This window comes from Osmerus mordax, chromosome 3, assembly GCF_038355195.1.
Source record: "Osmerus mordax isolate fOsmMor3 chromosome 3, fOsmMor3.pri, whole genome shotgun sequence".
Lineage (NCBI taxonomy): Eukaryota > Metazoa > Chordata > Actinopteri > Osmeriformes > Osmeridae > Osmerus > Osmerus mordax.
In genome coordinates this window covers 16,802,596-16,815,626 of record NC_090052.1, presented here as the reverse complement: position 1 = coordinate 16,815,626, position 13,031 = coordinate 16,802,596, and the positions used below count along the sequence as shown (strand labels likewise).

Below are 13,031 nucleotides of genomic sequence, written 5' to 3'. Positions count from 1 at the left end.
AGACTACTGCTTTTATACTGATGTATTTTGAAGTGAAGCTTTCTCGCATCTTATGAAACTAGATATTCTCTTCAAATATTTTGATCTTAGTCTTATAAGTTTTACTAAAAAGGAAGCAAAGCTACCTCACTGGATGGTCTGAGCTGTGCCATTACGCTGGATGCGACTAATAGATCAAGATGAGTTTTGCATGGCCAACTATCTTACTCACTTTTTAAATTGGTTAAATGAGTCTCCAAAACTCTCGACACCATATGGTTTCGACACCCTCGGCACTGTTTTTCCTTACGACATTTCTAAAACGTCAGTATTCTACCTATCCAAGCCTATCTTGAACATGTTCTCCCTCCCTTCCCGTCCATCCCCTCCCTCCCCGCTTTACGCACAATGAATTCTGAGAGCCCACTTGGCTGGTGGTGAAAAAGCAGCAGGCAATAGGTAGCCAAATTGAGTGCGTGACCATGATGATAGTTTGCTTTTAATCGCGTTCTGGGATTGGAAACGGGGTTGCCGGATCAGACTTTGTTGTTTTACCAAAAACCCAAGTGATTTTTTTTGGTTTTCATGCTGCCTACAGAGATTTCGGGGGGAGTGTGTTTCACCTCAAGGTATGTGCCCACCGCAACACACCGACAGGTTGCCGGAACCGTGCAACTCAGACACTTATCACTAAAGAAAATGTGTTCATGCTTGTCACTTCACACAGATATTGTTTATTCTTCGTGTGCCAAAAGAATGCTTTAGGTACTGTTCGTCATCATGCCTTTTTATCCGTTTTTTATATTTAAAGTGAGGCTGATCTAAATTCCTTTAGCTTATAGCCAACGTGTTATTGTTAGACAAGATTATTTTCATAACGATATGGGTTCTCATCAGTATAGGGTAATATGGCTTTATTGCTGAAAATTTGAAATCAACCCCTATTAAGTGAGCTTGAGAGTTGTATTAGTCTCGTCTTTCTACGTTTGCCCAAAAGTATAAGTTGTGATATGAATTGTAATTTCAGAAGAGAGGAAATCTCAATATCCTCGGCTTCACTAGTCTTTTACGGCAATTCTGACCATATATATGACAACCCATCTACCATTAGTTATTGACCTTTTCCTCAACTCGTACCTCCCTCAAATATTCACTTTTTAATGATTATAAGCATTATAACGGAAGCGCGTAAACAAGATCTCTGACTCTAGGTGGACATGGGCTACAATTGTTTTTCTGAATTTGAAACTAAAATACCCTACACAGCCCATGCGGCTGAATGGTCCTTTAATTTATGATTCTGTTTAGCAGATTATGTGAATTTGTTTTAAATGTAGGGTACTTGTAAATGTCGGATTTTCGATAGCCTTTTTGACTGAATAATGGTCTTAGACGTGCGACTTGCCTAAAATGACTCATATCACGGTTGTCTAATTCCAACCTGAATAAAATACATGGTTTCTTTAAGGCTTCTTTATTATAGGCAAGCATTGATTTCAAGTATAAACAATGAACACTCTTCTGGATGTGAAATAATAACTTCAAAGTGTACAATCAATTATTTGCAGTCGTCTTTCCAACAATTGCCTTTTTTTTTATTGTCTGATTTACTTTTCGATTTCGATTTTTAATCTGATGGAGAGCAATTATGGAAAGAATTATATTAAAAGTAGCTTATTTTTTAAAATATTACATGAGTAGGTGAGTTTGAAAACGAATGGGCCTCGGATAGAAAAGAGTGCATTCTTATGCTACTATTATTTTTTATTTTTTTATCAATCTGATGATTTTGAAGGCAGAATAAAATGTGTTTATATAAAAACGTGTGTATAGAATTATACTATTATACAATATAATTATAGTTAAAATTAACTAATAGGACTCACACACCAAACCATGAATCTCGAGCAAAACGGATCGTTATTGTCAAAATGAACGCTGTTATTATAATGAATGTTGTCATAGTTGTATTATTACAATGATGGCTATTATCATTTTGTTGTATTATTATGTATTATATTATAACGAATAATAATAATGTTATTATCACACCCTTGTTGCTATAGGCTACTGTTGATCGGCCTATAGAATCATAATTTAACACCGAATTGTTTATTGAATACCACAATACTCTATTGTATTGAATAAACTGAACATGGATTTTGCATTGTGCATTAACATTGCATGAAGTTCTACAGTATATGTTGTTGGTTGAATTCACACTAAAAGTTTGCGCGCTTGTGTGCCAGCGGGTTATCATGGACTTAATCCCAACACTTAGTTCTTGGTCACGATCAAGAAGATCTGCGGTTGTGGCCTCACTGACTTCGCCGGGTATAATGTGGTGCAAGTAAATAAACTACAGAGGGCCACTAGATTACTTTCCGACAATTAACTGCTTTCAACTTGCGTTAGATTTCGCTTGGGTAGTACTGCGCCAAGTCAACCTTTGTGGGTCTGTTTGCTGGGAATCCTGACAGGGGTCTTTATATTTAGCTAATTTTATGTTATACATTTAGAAAGGTAGTATGACCTTTGACTTTAACCCTTGTTTTTTTCCAGCGATCACACGGAAGGAAGTACAGACGGGATGAAAACTGAAGAGACCAAATCCTGTCTTCAGCAGCCTCTGTCCTCGACGCCGTTCGGTGATGCTGGCTACATTGAGTTTGCAATTGCATTTAGAGGCTGAACGACTTGATAACTTTTATTGTTGCAATTTATATAATCACATTTAGACTTTAATGTGTATATGTAGGCTATAGCGTTACTCATTTTGAAAAACATTACGCACTGAATGAGTTAACCCATAACCCAAAAAATGATAATGGTCGCATGTCTTCTGATAATCACAGTTTTTAAACAAAGTAGTGGAATTTATTTACTGTTCCGATTCACTTATACTCCGTTCTTGTCATGCACTTATTTTTTGTCTTATCATCTGTCAACATACAGGTTCTGAACTTAGAGGAGGAGAGGTGTGTGCCGGTTGCGAGTCGCCTATCGCTGACCGTTTTTTGTTACGCGTGAATGAACGCTCCTGGCACGAGACCTGCGTCAAGTGTGCCGTTTGTCTCAGCGTGCTTAGTGGGACCTGTTACAGCAGAGACCGCCTGCTTTACTGCAAGCACGACTATGAAAAGTAAGGAGAACCCATCTGAAAAAATGATTCTACAAAAGTATTTCAATTTCCACATCCAGAAAGGTAACATTTAAAGTCTGAATAACATAATGTTTGAACACTGTGTGTTTGTGGGTGTGCCAAGCACGCAGGTGTGTGTATGTGTGTGTGTTTGCGTGTGTGTGTGTGTGTGTGTGCACCATGCACATAACAGTGTGTTCAAGTGCTTGTGTGTGTGTGTGTGTATTGGTCATACTGTTGGTCAGTGTGGCACAATCTCCAGGGGTGGACGGCTGAAGGACAATCCTGTAGCTCGTTATCATTGTTGTGAAATGTGTCAGACGGAATCCAGCAGCCCAGACTCTCCCACTGTACCCGACATCTGGAGGAGAGAAGGAGAGACAGGCAGGAGTGAAAAAGGACTGAAAGAGGGAGAGAGGGAGAGAGAGCAAAGGCTAGACGAGAGCCAAGTGATATGAATAAACAGTGAAAGACGGGAAAATAATCTCGTTGTTTGTGTCCAAGCTATGTGTTTTTAACACCCCATGAATTTCTTAGATACAGAATTTACAAGGAACTGGTGTTCTTAATGTACCAATTTCCCCCTTCAAAGAGCACAATAGATGTTTGGAGTTTTTTTTTTTTTACTTAATTTTGTGCAATACTAATTTGTACTGAAGACCTCCATAGTGCTGAACCATTTTAAGGGTGGACATAATGTATAGGGTATATATTATATATATAGTTTATAGTTTGTGATCCTGTCATTCTTAGTTGATGGCCTGTGGGTTTTGTGTTGTGTGCAGCAGTGCTGTGGCCCCTATATGTTAATTACAGAGTGCGTGGCCATATTGTGTCTGTGCAAGACTTGGCACACGCCAATGCTTCTGACCTTCAGGAGATCAGCAACAATGTCTCCCTGTGTTCCCTGCAGTCTGTCCATCAGCACCCAGCACCACACACACACCCTGCCCCTTAGCCTACAGCAGGTGTGTGTACTGTACCAGGTACAGGAAGCATGCCCAAGAATTTGAAATGTGTCTGCATAAGAATTTGAAATTCTTGAAATATGAGGGGATATTTAAATGTTTTGTCCATTACCCTACCATGTTATACTACCATGTGAAATATTGAATCTAATATCGAAATTGTCCAACCAGGCTGAAACAGTAAAGCAACACTGTCTCAACACAGATTTATCTATAATCATGTTCCTTTTAAGACAAAACCTTCATACCTTCTAATATAAGAATCTGTTAGAAATACAGTATGTTAGAAGTGTAGTTTGTGCTCTCCTGTGTCGCTGTCACTTACAGCATGACTTATGCGGTTCCTGCTACGACCGCACTTTAAAATGCATGGAATGACTTGATATGAGTTCTACTTTCTGTAAAACATGTAATTGCCGCTCGCAAATAGTATCTCGGTCTTAACCTTGTTTTCAAATATTTCCACATTGACTGCGCTGTAAGGCAGGCAGACAGACAGACAGACCACCTCCCACGGGCAAACACCTCTCTAATGCACACACACATAGACAAGCTTCATCTCCACCTCACCTTAAAGAAGAGCCTAAAATACGCTTCAGAGCAGAGAGGCCCCGTGCCTCGGGCTGGGGGTCTGGAGCCCAGGCAGGATCAGTTTGGACTGTTAGCTGGGAGGCCCCGGCAGACTCCTCTCCAGATCCCCTACCGTCTGGATCTCCTGCCCTGGGAGAGCTGGGCATCTGGGGTGTATAGTTACTAAACCCTGAGTTTAATACATCACTCTGTGGGGGGGGGGGGACTAGATCCACCAACCCACTATGTTAGACATGGGAGACAGCTCCACCGAGGAAGCTGCTGTTTCTCACACAGGCAGACCAGTGTCATTCTCTCAGCTTACACGTGTTTATATGTGTTCTGGGGCCGTTTTTTCTCTCTCCTGCATGGTGGAACTGAGGCCGAGGATCCTATCTTCACACCCCTCCCCCCGTTTATTTTGCTCCTTTTCTCTCGTTCGTTCGTTCTCCCTCTCTCCAGTACCTCGTTCATCACTGTCTGGTTTGTAATAATATTTCTCTATTCCAAACCTCATTTCCTTCTTGTTGAGATTGATAGCAGTGATGACACCAATCAGTTTATCTCCCCGTTTATCCCTCGTTTTCTCTTAATCGTCTCCCTGCTCAGAGCCTCTTTGTGTCTCGGTATGGGAGGAGAGGGAGGAAGGGAGGGGGGTTGATTGTATGCTGTGCTAATTACCCAGCATTCTCGGCCCCACAAGTGACGACAGGGCTAGCTCAGGCTAGAGAACTGTTACTTGTGCCTCGTTTCTTGTTTTGAAGTGACACGTGATGGGTTAAATCAAAGACACAATTTAAACCATGACTTTAAATCTCACCATTAATAATTAATGTGTGCTGTATAGATTGCACACCCTTCACTACGTTATTTGAAGCGTATAACGGACGTTAACCTTTAAATTATGTTTCTACATTCATCAACATCAAGTTGACTTTGTGAGTTCCCCCTATGTGAATATTTTCTGCAACCCTCCAGGAGATATTAGTTGCATTTTATGATGTTACTGTCTATGTATCCAAGGCTATATGATATAGTTTGATGACTAATCTTTGAAATACATTCATACTGTATTGACTGAATGTCATTCCAGTAGATGTGTTGAAAGGAGTTTAGGTAAAACCCTTCTTCAGAAACCTTTGATAGAGGCACTACACAAGATCCTTTTGCAGTCTTTCGTCTTATTTTTTTTATCAAGAGGAACAAGTAAAAGAATGCCAAAGACCATTCATTTATTAGTAAATTGTTTCTTTTTAGTGGGAGACATGCTCAGGAACGAGTACAGCAGATCTTGACATGTAAAACATCCAGGATGGCAACACTTTAATTTAAACCGAATTCACTCTTCCCATTTTCCAGAGGCATGCCAACACGCAAACAGAAGCCTCGGCCCCAAATCTCTACCTAGTCCATCCTTTACTGTGAAGGGCTTTACATTTACCGTGTAAATGTATCCTAATGCTAACTTTTATGAGCTAAGCTCCACCCCTAATTAACTTTAGAAGCACCTGTGGACACACAACCGATTACTGAGATACACACCAGGTCACTGACAGTTCAGCAGGAACACTACTTAACACTAAGAACAGTACTTGCCTCAAGTGAGCGGTTGACTAACCTTTTTGAACAACCCTGAAGTCAAATTCAGATAATGTAGTCACTGCAGGGGAGGCTGAGGGAGTGCTGAGGTCTATTTTGGATCTGCTGGTCTTGACAGCTCAGATATAAACGTTGCTGCCCAAGGTCCATGGGGACTCTTCTTAGGCGGTCACTGCCTAGGCTACGGTCCAGGCTACACTCAAGACTGCATGCCCATGCTGAGAAGCAAGAAATACTCGAATTTAAACTTTTTCACAAGGTCTATTCTTGCTTTGTAGCCAGTCTGTTCTCACCACAGTAGGGCATTCCCCTCATGAACAAGGTCAACAGGTGAGGGAGGGAGTTGTGGGAGAAAAGTGGAGACTAGAAGTGGTTCGAGATGGTTAGATATCTCTTCTCTTCTAATACTATATTGTGTGATGAATTAAGCATACTTGCTCCCATCTGTACCAGCTCACTGGTTAATTATTCGTTTATGTATACTTCTTGCGTACCTTGTGAATAGTGACCTGTGTATAGCTTGCTTTAAACACACTGCTGTGTGTAATGTGTGTATAACTCTTTTACACTGCGATACACTGCTCTAATGCCACATATCTATCTACTGTATCTATGTTATCTAGTAAAATGTAGAAAAACTCCAATAAAACCTTCACAAAGCGGGGAAAAAAGGAAATAGTCAACTTTAAGGAGGGGACGCGGAGAGAACGTGTGGAGAGGGGGGAATGGAGTGAACAATGGGCCAAAAATTTGACGTTACGAGGGAGAAGTAGGTAGAGCGAGGTGTCACCCCCTGTAATATTGCCACTGTTTTTGCATAATGTGCGATGAGGCCCCGTCATCTTACCTCCCCCACAACAATTTCATTACAGACAGCTAATAAATGTTTCATGGCAGAACAAGCTGCTCGCCTTGGCTTTATTAAATCTGAGATAATAAAAGAAGAGCGACAAAAAAAAGAGAAAGGGGGAGGACCAGAGAGAGAGAGATGGAGAGAACGCCATAGACATTCTCAAATAGGGCGGCTGTATCTCCTGTTTCTGGGGCAACGGGTCCCCCTATCCCCCGCCTCCCCCTCCCCACTGCTTCCCGCTCCGCCAGAGAGAGACAGGAAATGAGAAACGGGCAGACAGGATATTGCGTTCTGGTGGCCTGGGGATTAACTGTTTTATCTAAACTAACACACACACACACACGTACGCTCATCAATATCTTCACACACACATCCACACATTCCTTTCACACTCTTGCAGGCATCAGGCATAGACACACACACACATATGATATATATATATACGCCTCTTTTCATGCTCTCATGCCGGTATATTACATTGATTATGTAACGTCATATCTCACTGTCAATGAAGAGTTGAGTCTCTTTCTCTGTCATGCTTCTACAGAGAGCATTAACACATTTTATGACAATGCTCAGTATTAACACTTTCCCAGTGTGTTACCAGTGTGTAACAAAATAACTGTTAGAACAGTCAAGGGTCCATGGGGACAGGCTTGTTAAACTGTTCTACTGGCTACTATTGTATATGTAATAAGCCCAAACTGTGTATATTAAGACATGCCAAGAATACTTATTACTTCACTACTTATAGTAAAACCAACAAGAGGGATCATCTCATTTACATTGATTTATTTAGGGAAAACAGCAGGACTTTAAAGTTATATCAGTATTATATTTGTTGTTAAGCGTATACTGTATGTATATGTGTGTGTGTGTGTTATTCTTTTTCTGATCTGTACAATATCAGTTATCTATATGTTTGTGTGTGTGTTTTGGTTTAGGTGTGTGCACCCTTGTGTGTAAGTGTGTGTGTGTGTGTGTGTCGGGCGGGCGGGCGGGTGGGGGTGCCTGCATACGTGTATTCGGTGGTGGCAGGGGTAGTGGGTATCGTGGGGAATGCTGGGAGATTTTAATAACACAGAAGCAGTGCAGGGAGATTTAATAAAAGGAGATGATGTGATTACTGAACCCTGGCTCTGAGCCATTTTGCTTCACAGAGCAATATCCGCTCACACACACACACACGCACACACATACACTCACATGCACGCACACACATGCACACCCCAGAATGATACTAAAACTAACACGACTTAAAAGTATGATTTGTTGCCTATCGTTTGTATTACTAGATTGATTTGATTTGATTTGGCACAATTTACTGATATATCAAATACTGTATATTGTATACCCAAAAACATAGCCATTGAACCAGTCATTTTACTTTACCCTCAGACCAAACCTTTAATTGCGGCTTAATGTGCTGTATAGGCATGCAAACATGTCATCAATTTCAGGTGTGTGATCAGAGGACAATAATATACTAGCTATTGTATCTCATTCCTTGGTGTGTTTGCTAAAAGAATGCTTGGACAGAGCAAGCCACGTGATTGAGTGCCACATGCAGACAATACAGGCTCTGTTATCCTCTCAGTATGCCTAGGCTCTGGATAGAAACATCAAGAAGCCCTGTCTCACCTTTACCCTTTCAATACTTCTCACTCTTCAATCGCATGATCCATGTCTGTGGCAGCTTTACCCAAACCTCCATTCACCCTTCCTTAAAAACAATAGGATGTGTTCCAACAAAGTTAAGTCAATTCTAGTTCTTCCAAACCTCCATGGTCTGTGAAAGATATTTGGAAAGTGGTTTACGGCAGACACGAGAATATCCCGACAAATTTAGCTTGAATCATATGTTTTTAGGCAGCTTTTAAAGCTTTCAAACCCCAAAAACAAATCCACTTTTTTTGGTTGTGAATGGTGTTAATATGAGCCATGTACCCCAGAGAAAGGCCAGTGTGAGTTACACTATTTGAAGGATTAGTATGATCTACTTAGTGACCCCCTGGGTCTGTTGCTCCAAGTTGCTTTCATTTTCCATGTTGAGTAGATTCTTACTGTACTGTACTGAGTAGTGCATGGATACAACAACAATCCAGAACCAGAATTTACAGAGTACATTATATTCTGTTCCTCGTTTATCATGTTTCACTTTTATTTGGAGCATTGTAGTTTGTGGATGTGGATTGTATGTTGTGTGTATTGTGGGAACTGAAGGATTCTGTCTGTGGCCTGGATTAGCATTGAACAAGTTGTGTGTGTTGACACTCGTTTCTGTGATCAAATGTATTGTTTGAATGAAGAAACATAATTGTGGGCTGCCTACATACACGTTTGTATGACTCAATGGTAGTCATTTGTAAAACTTGGATCTGTGGTGATTTTATTGTGTCTTCCAAAGTGTTTGTGTGTGTGGCTGTGGTTTGGTGGAGTTTGGGGAGCGTTTGGCAGATGGATTGAGGTAGATTAGCCATGGCAGCTGTGTTTGGGACAAGATCACAGATTAGGGCCTCTAATGTGTGGACCTGGCTCCCTCTCTGGCCTCCAGATTTGGGTAGCAACACCTTCCTCTCACCCAGTCAGGGAGCCACAACACTTCGAACCCTGCCTCCTTCCCTCTGGTGCCATCGTTTCTTTCACTGTCCCTCTGATTTGCTTTTCACATTCTGTCCTCGCGAAAACCGTTCCTTCATCCGTATAGTTCTATCTGTCGTCTCACTGGTGTACTGGCTGGTGTCTCCCTAGTGTCAATATTTCCTGCAGGTATACACGCTACATAGCAAGGGTACCTGGGTTACCTGTCAATACATGTATTGGTACATGGATCCGGGAATTTGTGTGTTTGTGTGTGTTTGTGTGTCCGTGTGTGTGTTTGTGTTTTAATGTGCAAAAGAGCGAGGAAAGAGATTAACCCCATGCTATCCCCAATCCCTGGTTATGAGTTTACAGCGTCTGTCTGGGCATCGCACTGTTTAAACAACAATCTAATTAATCCTGTCTTTATTAGTTTCAGTGAACTGGGAGGGAGGGTGGGAGGGTGTAAAAGAGAACTGGGAATGCTGGCAGGAAAAAAATGAAAGGTGGGGGTAGAGATGGAGATGGGGGGGGGGGGGGAGAATACAGGGATTTGAGAGAAATCTAAAAGCCAGTGTTTTCGACCTTCACACTGAATGGAAATGTCTGTGAGAAGAAATTAGATGCGTAATTTAGGGGCCTCATCACACACACTGAAGGTAGAAGACAATAGAGAAAGTGCCCAGAGAGGAAACCCATAGACGGAAAGTAAGACCTTACAAACTGTCTACAATTTGTACACAAATTTAACAAAACCCCCGACTGGACTGTACATGAATTGGGCCTCAAATGATTAAACGCACATGAGGATTTGGTGAAAGTCAATTGAAATCCATCACTGCAACGCCAGCTTCCTTAACATTAGTTGACTACTGCCACCCAGTGTCAATGATGAAGAATTTCATTCAGGCATCAAAGGCTACTGTAATGTCAATGTAATGCCAATAGATGTCAACCTTGTTTGATGAGGTGATCGTTAACGATGGAAAATCCCAGAAGCAGGAAAAAAGAGACGCTAAAGAGCTGACAAATGAATTTAAAGGTTATTCACCCCTCCTCTTGGCGTCGAGCACTCCTTCAATGTATTCATCCACTGTTCAATCCTTCAGGTTGTTCATCCCACGTATGCATCGTATGCATTGTCCGTGTGTTCTGGGCTCTCATATCCATGGGCCTGTCTTCCTGTGTGTCTCCAGGCTGTTTGTGAGGAAGTGCAGCGCCTGCCTGCAGGTGATTGGTCGCTCGGAGCTGATCATGCGTGTGCTGGGCCAGGTGTACCACCTGGGCTGCTTCAGCTGCTGTGAGTGCGAGCGCAGGCTCCAGCGCGGGGATGAGTTTGTGCTGAAGGAGGGCCAGCTGCTCTGTCGAGGGGACTACGAGAAGGAGCGCGAGATGCTGGCGGCCATCAGTCCCACCCCCACTGAGTCAGGTAAAGGAAAGGTCACGTCGAGGAAGCTTTTAAAACACAATGGTATTGCGGTCACTATTCTGCAGTGGCAGAAGGACTTATTGTAGATAATAGCCCACTGTGAATGGAGTATGTTTTTTTTCCTTGCCTCTCAGTGAAGAGTGAGGATGAGGATGGTGGAGGTGGTTCTGCTGGAGGAAAGGGGGGAGATGACGGGAAGGAACACAAACGCTCAAAGCGGCCACGTACAATCCTCACCACACAGCAACGAAGGGCCTTCAAGGCCTCCTTTGAGGTGTCCTCCAAACCTTGCCGAAAGGTCAGTATACAATCTTTCTCTTTCTTTCTTTCTCTCTCTCTCTCTCTCTCTCTCTCTCTCTCTCTCTCTCTCTCTCTCTCTCCTCTCTCTCTCTCTCTCTCTCTCTCTATCTCTCTCTCTCTCTCTCTCTCTCTCTCTCTCTCTCTCCCCCTCTCTCTCTCTCTCTCTCTCCTCCATACATCCACCAAATGCTGTGTTTCTCTACAACGAAGGTTAGAGAGACCCTGGCAGCAGAGACTGGGTTGACAGTGCGGGTCGTTCAAGTGTGGTTCCAAAACCAGAGAGCAAAGGTGAGACCCCTTCGTCTACCTATAGGACACGCACACACACACGCTTACGCATTATGAGCCTGACAGAGTGAGCTTGTGTTTCAGATGAAGAAGATAGCGCGCAGGCAGCAGCAACAGCAGCAGCAGCAGGAGCAGGAGCAGCTGGGCGGGACCAGGCGAGGGCCGAGCAGAGGAGGCCGGCAGAGCAATGATGACAGTGAGGGTAAGAAACAGAGCGAGAGAGAGAGACAGAGAGAGAGAGGGATGGAAGAGAGGGAGGGAGGGAAATATGAGAGAGATGGGCGAGAAAGAGAGAGACATGGGATAGAAAGAGTCAGAGAGAGAGAAAGAGTGAGGGCGGAGAGAGATAGAGAGAGAGAGAGAGAGAGAGAGAGAGAGAGAGAGAGAGAGAGAGAGAGAGAGAGAGAGAGAGAGAGAGAGAGAGAGAGAGAGAGAGAGAGAGAGAGAGACGCACAAAGGGGTAAACACTGTGGTCAAGGTGAAGGAGAGAGTGAGAGTGAGTGACTGATAAGGATCGAAGGATAAAAGAATGCTCTTCTGTCCAGATGGATCTAGTAGTCATGGATTGGACGGTCTGCTGGGGTACCCCTCTCTACCACGTCAGCAGCTGTTGGCTCTGGATCCCAACATCTATGGAGGAGAGCCGTTCCGTCACGGCCTCACTCCACCTCAAATGCCCAATGAGCAGCTGCACTCCTACGGTAAGCAGACTGGGCGTTGAGGACATTGCCTTGAAGGAGGAATATAAGAGGAAGAGAATTTTCAAATCACATCCTTCTGTTATTGTGTCCTCTATTTTGTCATTTCCCACTTTCACATTCTCAGACTCTCTTTCCCCTTTAGACTCCGAGACAGTGTTCCACGACCTGGACAGTGACGGAAGCCTTAGTCATCTTGGCGACTGTCTCATGGCAACTGCCGACGGCGGGCTTCTGACAGCGCGGGTGGGAAACCCCATCGACCGCCTCTACTCCATGCAGAACTCCTACTTCACCTCCTGACCCAGCTGAACTCTGACCCCGGCTCCACTCCAGCTCCGCCTCATCACAGAGAAACAGCAGACGGGACCCCACATGAGAGACCCCACAGTTCCACAGAGTGCAGTGGCTGCTAAATAAACCCCAGTTGTGACGTTGTTATTTGACATCCCTCATGCAGGAAAAAGATGAAATCCTGCCTTGTAGACTACACTCCCACTTTTCCATAGGAATTCATGCACATTTTGGAATCACATGCCGGATGTGTACGGACTGAACATTCACAGAAAGTATAGTCAGTCCAGTCATTCATTTGTATTTATGATGCATCAGACATGCTAGTCTA

The 13,031-nt window shown here is 43.1% G+C and overlaps 1 protein-coding gene across 1 annotated transcript; it reads left to right on the top strand.

Annotated features, from left to right (window-relative positions):
- Window positions 1-564: 564 nt before the first annotated feature.
- On the top strand, window positions 565-12,709 carry lmx1al (LIM homeobox transcription factor 1, alpha-like). The gene is made up of 9 exons (XM_067233125.1): window positions 565-608; window positions 2,542-2,627; window positions 2,935-3,121; window positions 10,888-11,120; window positions 11,255-11,418; window positions 11,631-11,708; window positions 11,793-11,910; window positions 12,254-12,409; window positions 12,552-12,709. The coding sequence occupies exons 1-9, from the start codon at window positions 565-567 to the stop codon at window positions 12,707-12,709; spliced, it is 1,224 nt and encodes a 407-aa protein (XP_067089226.1).
- The last annotated feature ends 322 nt before the right edge of the window (window positions 12,710-13,031 follow it).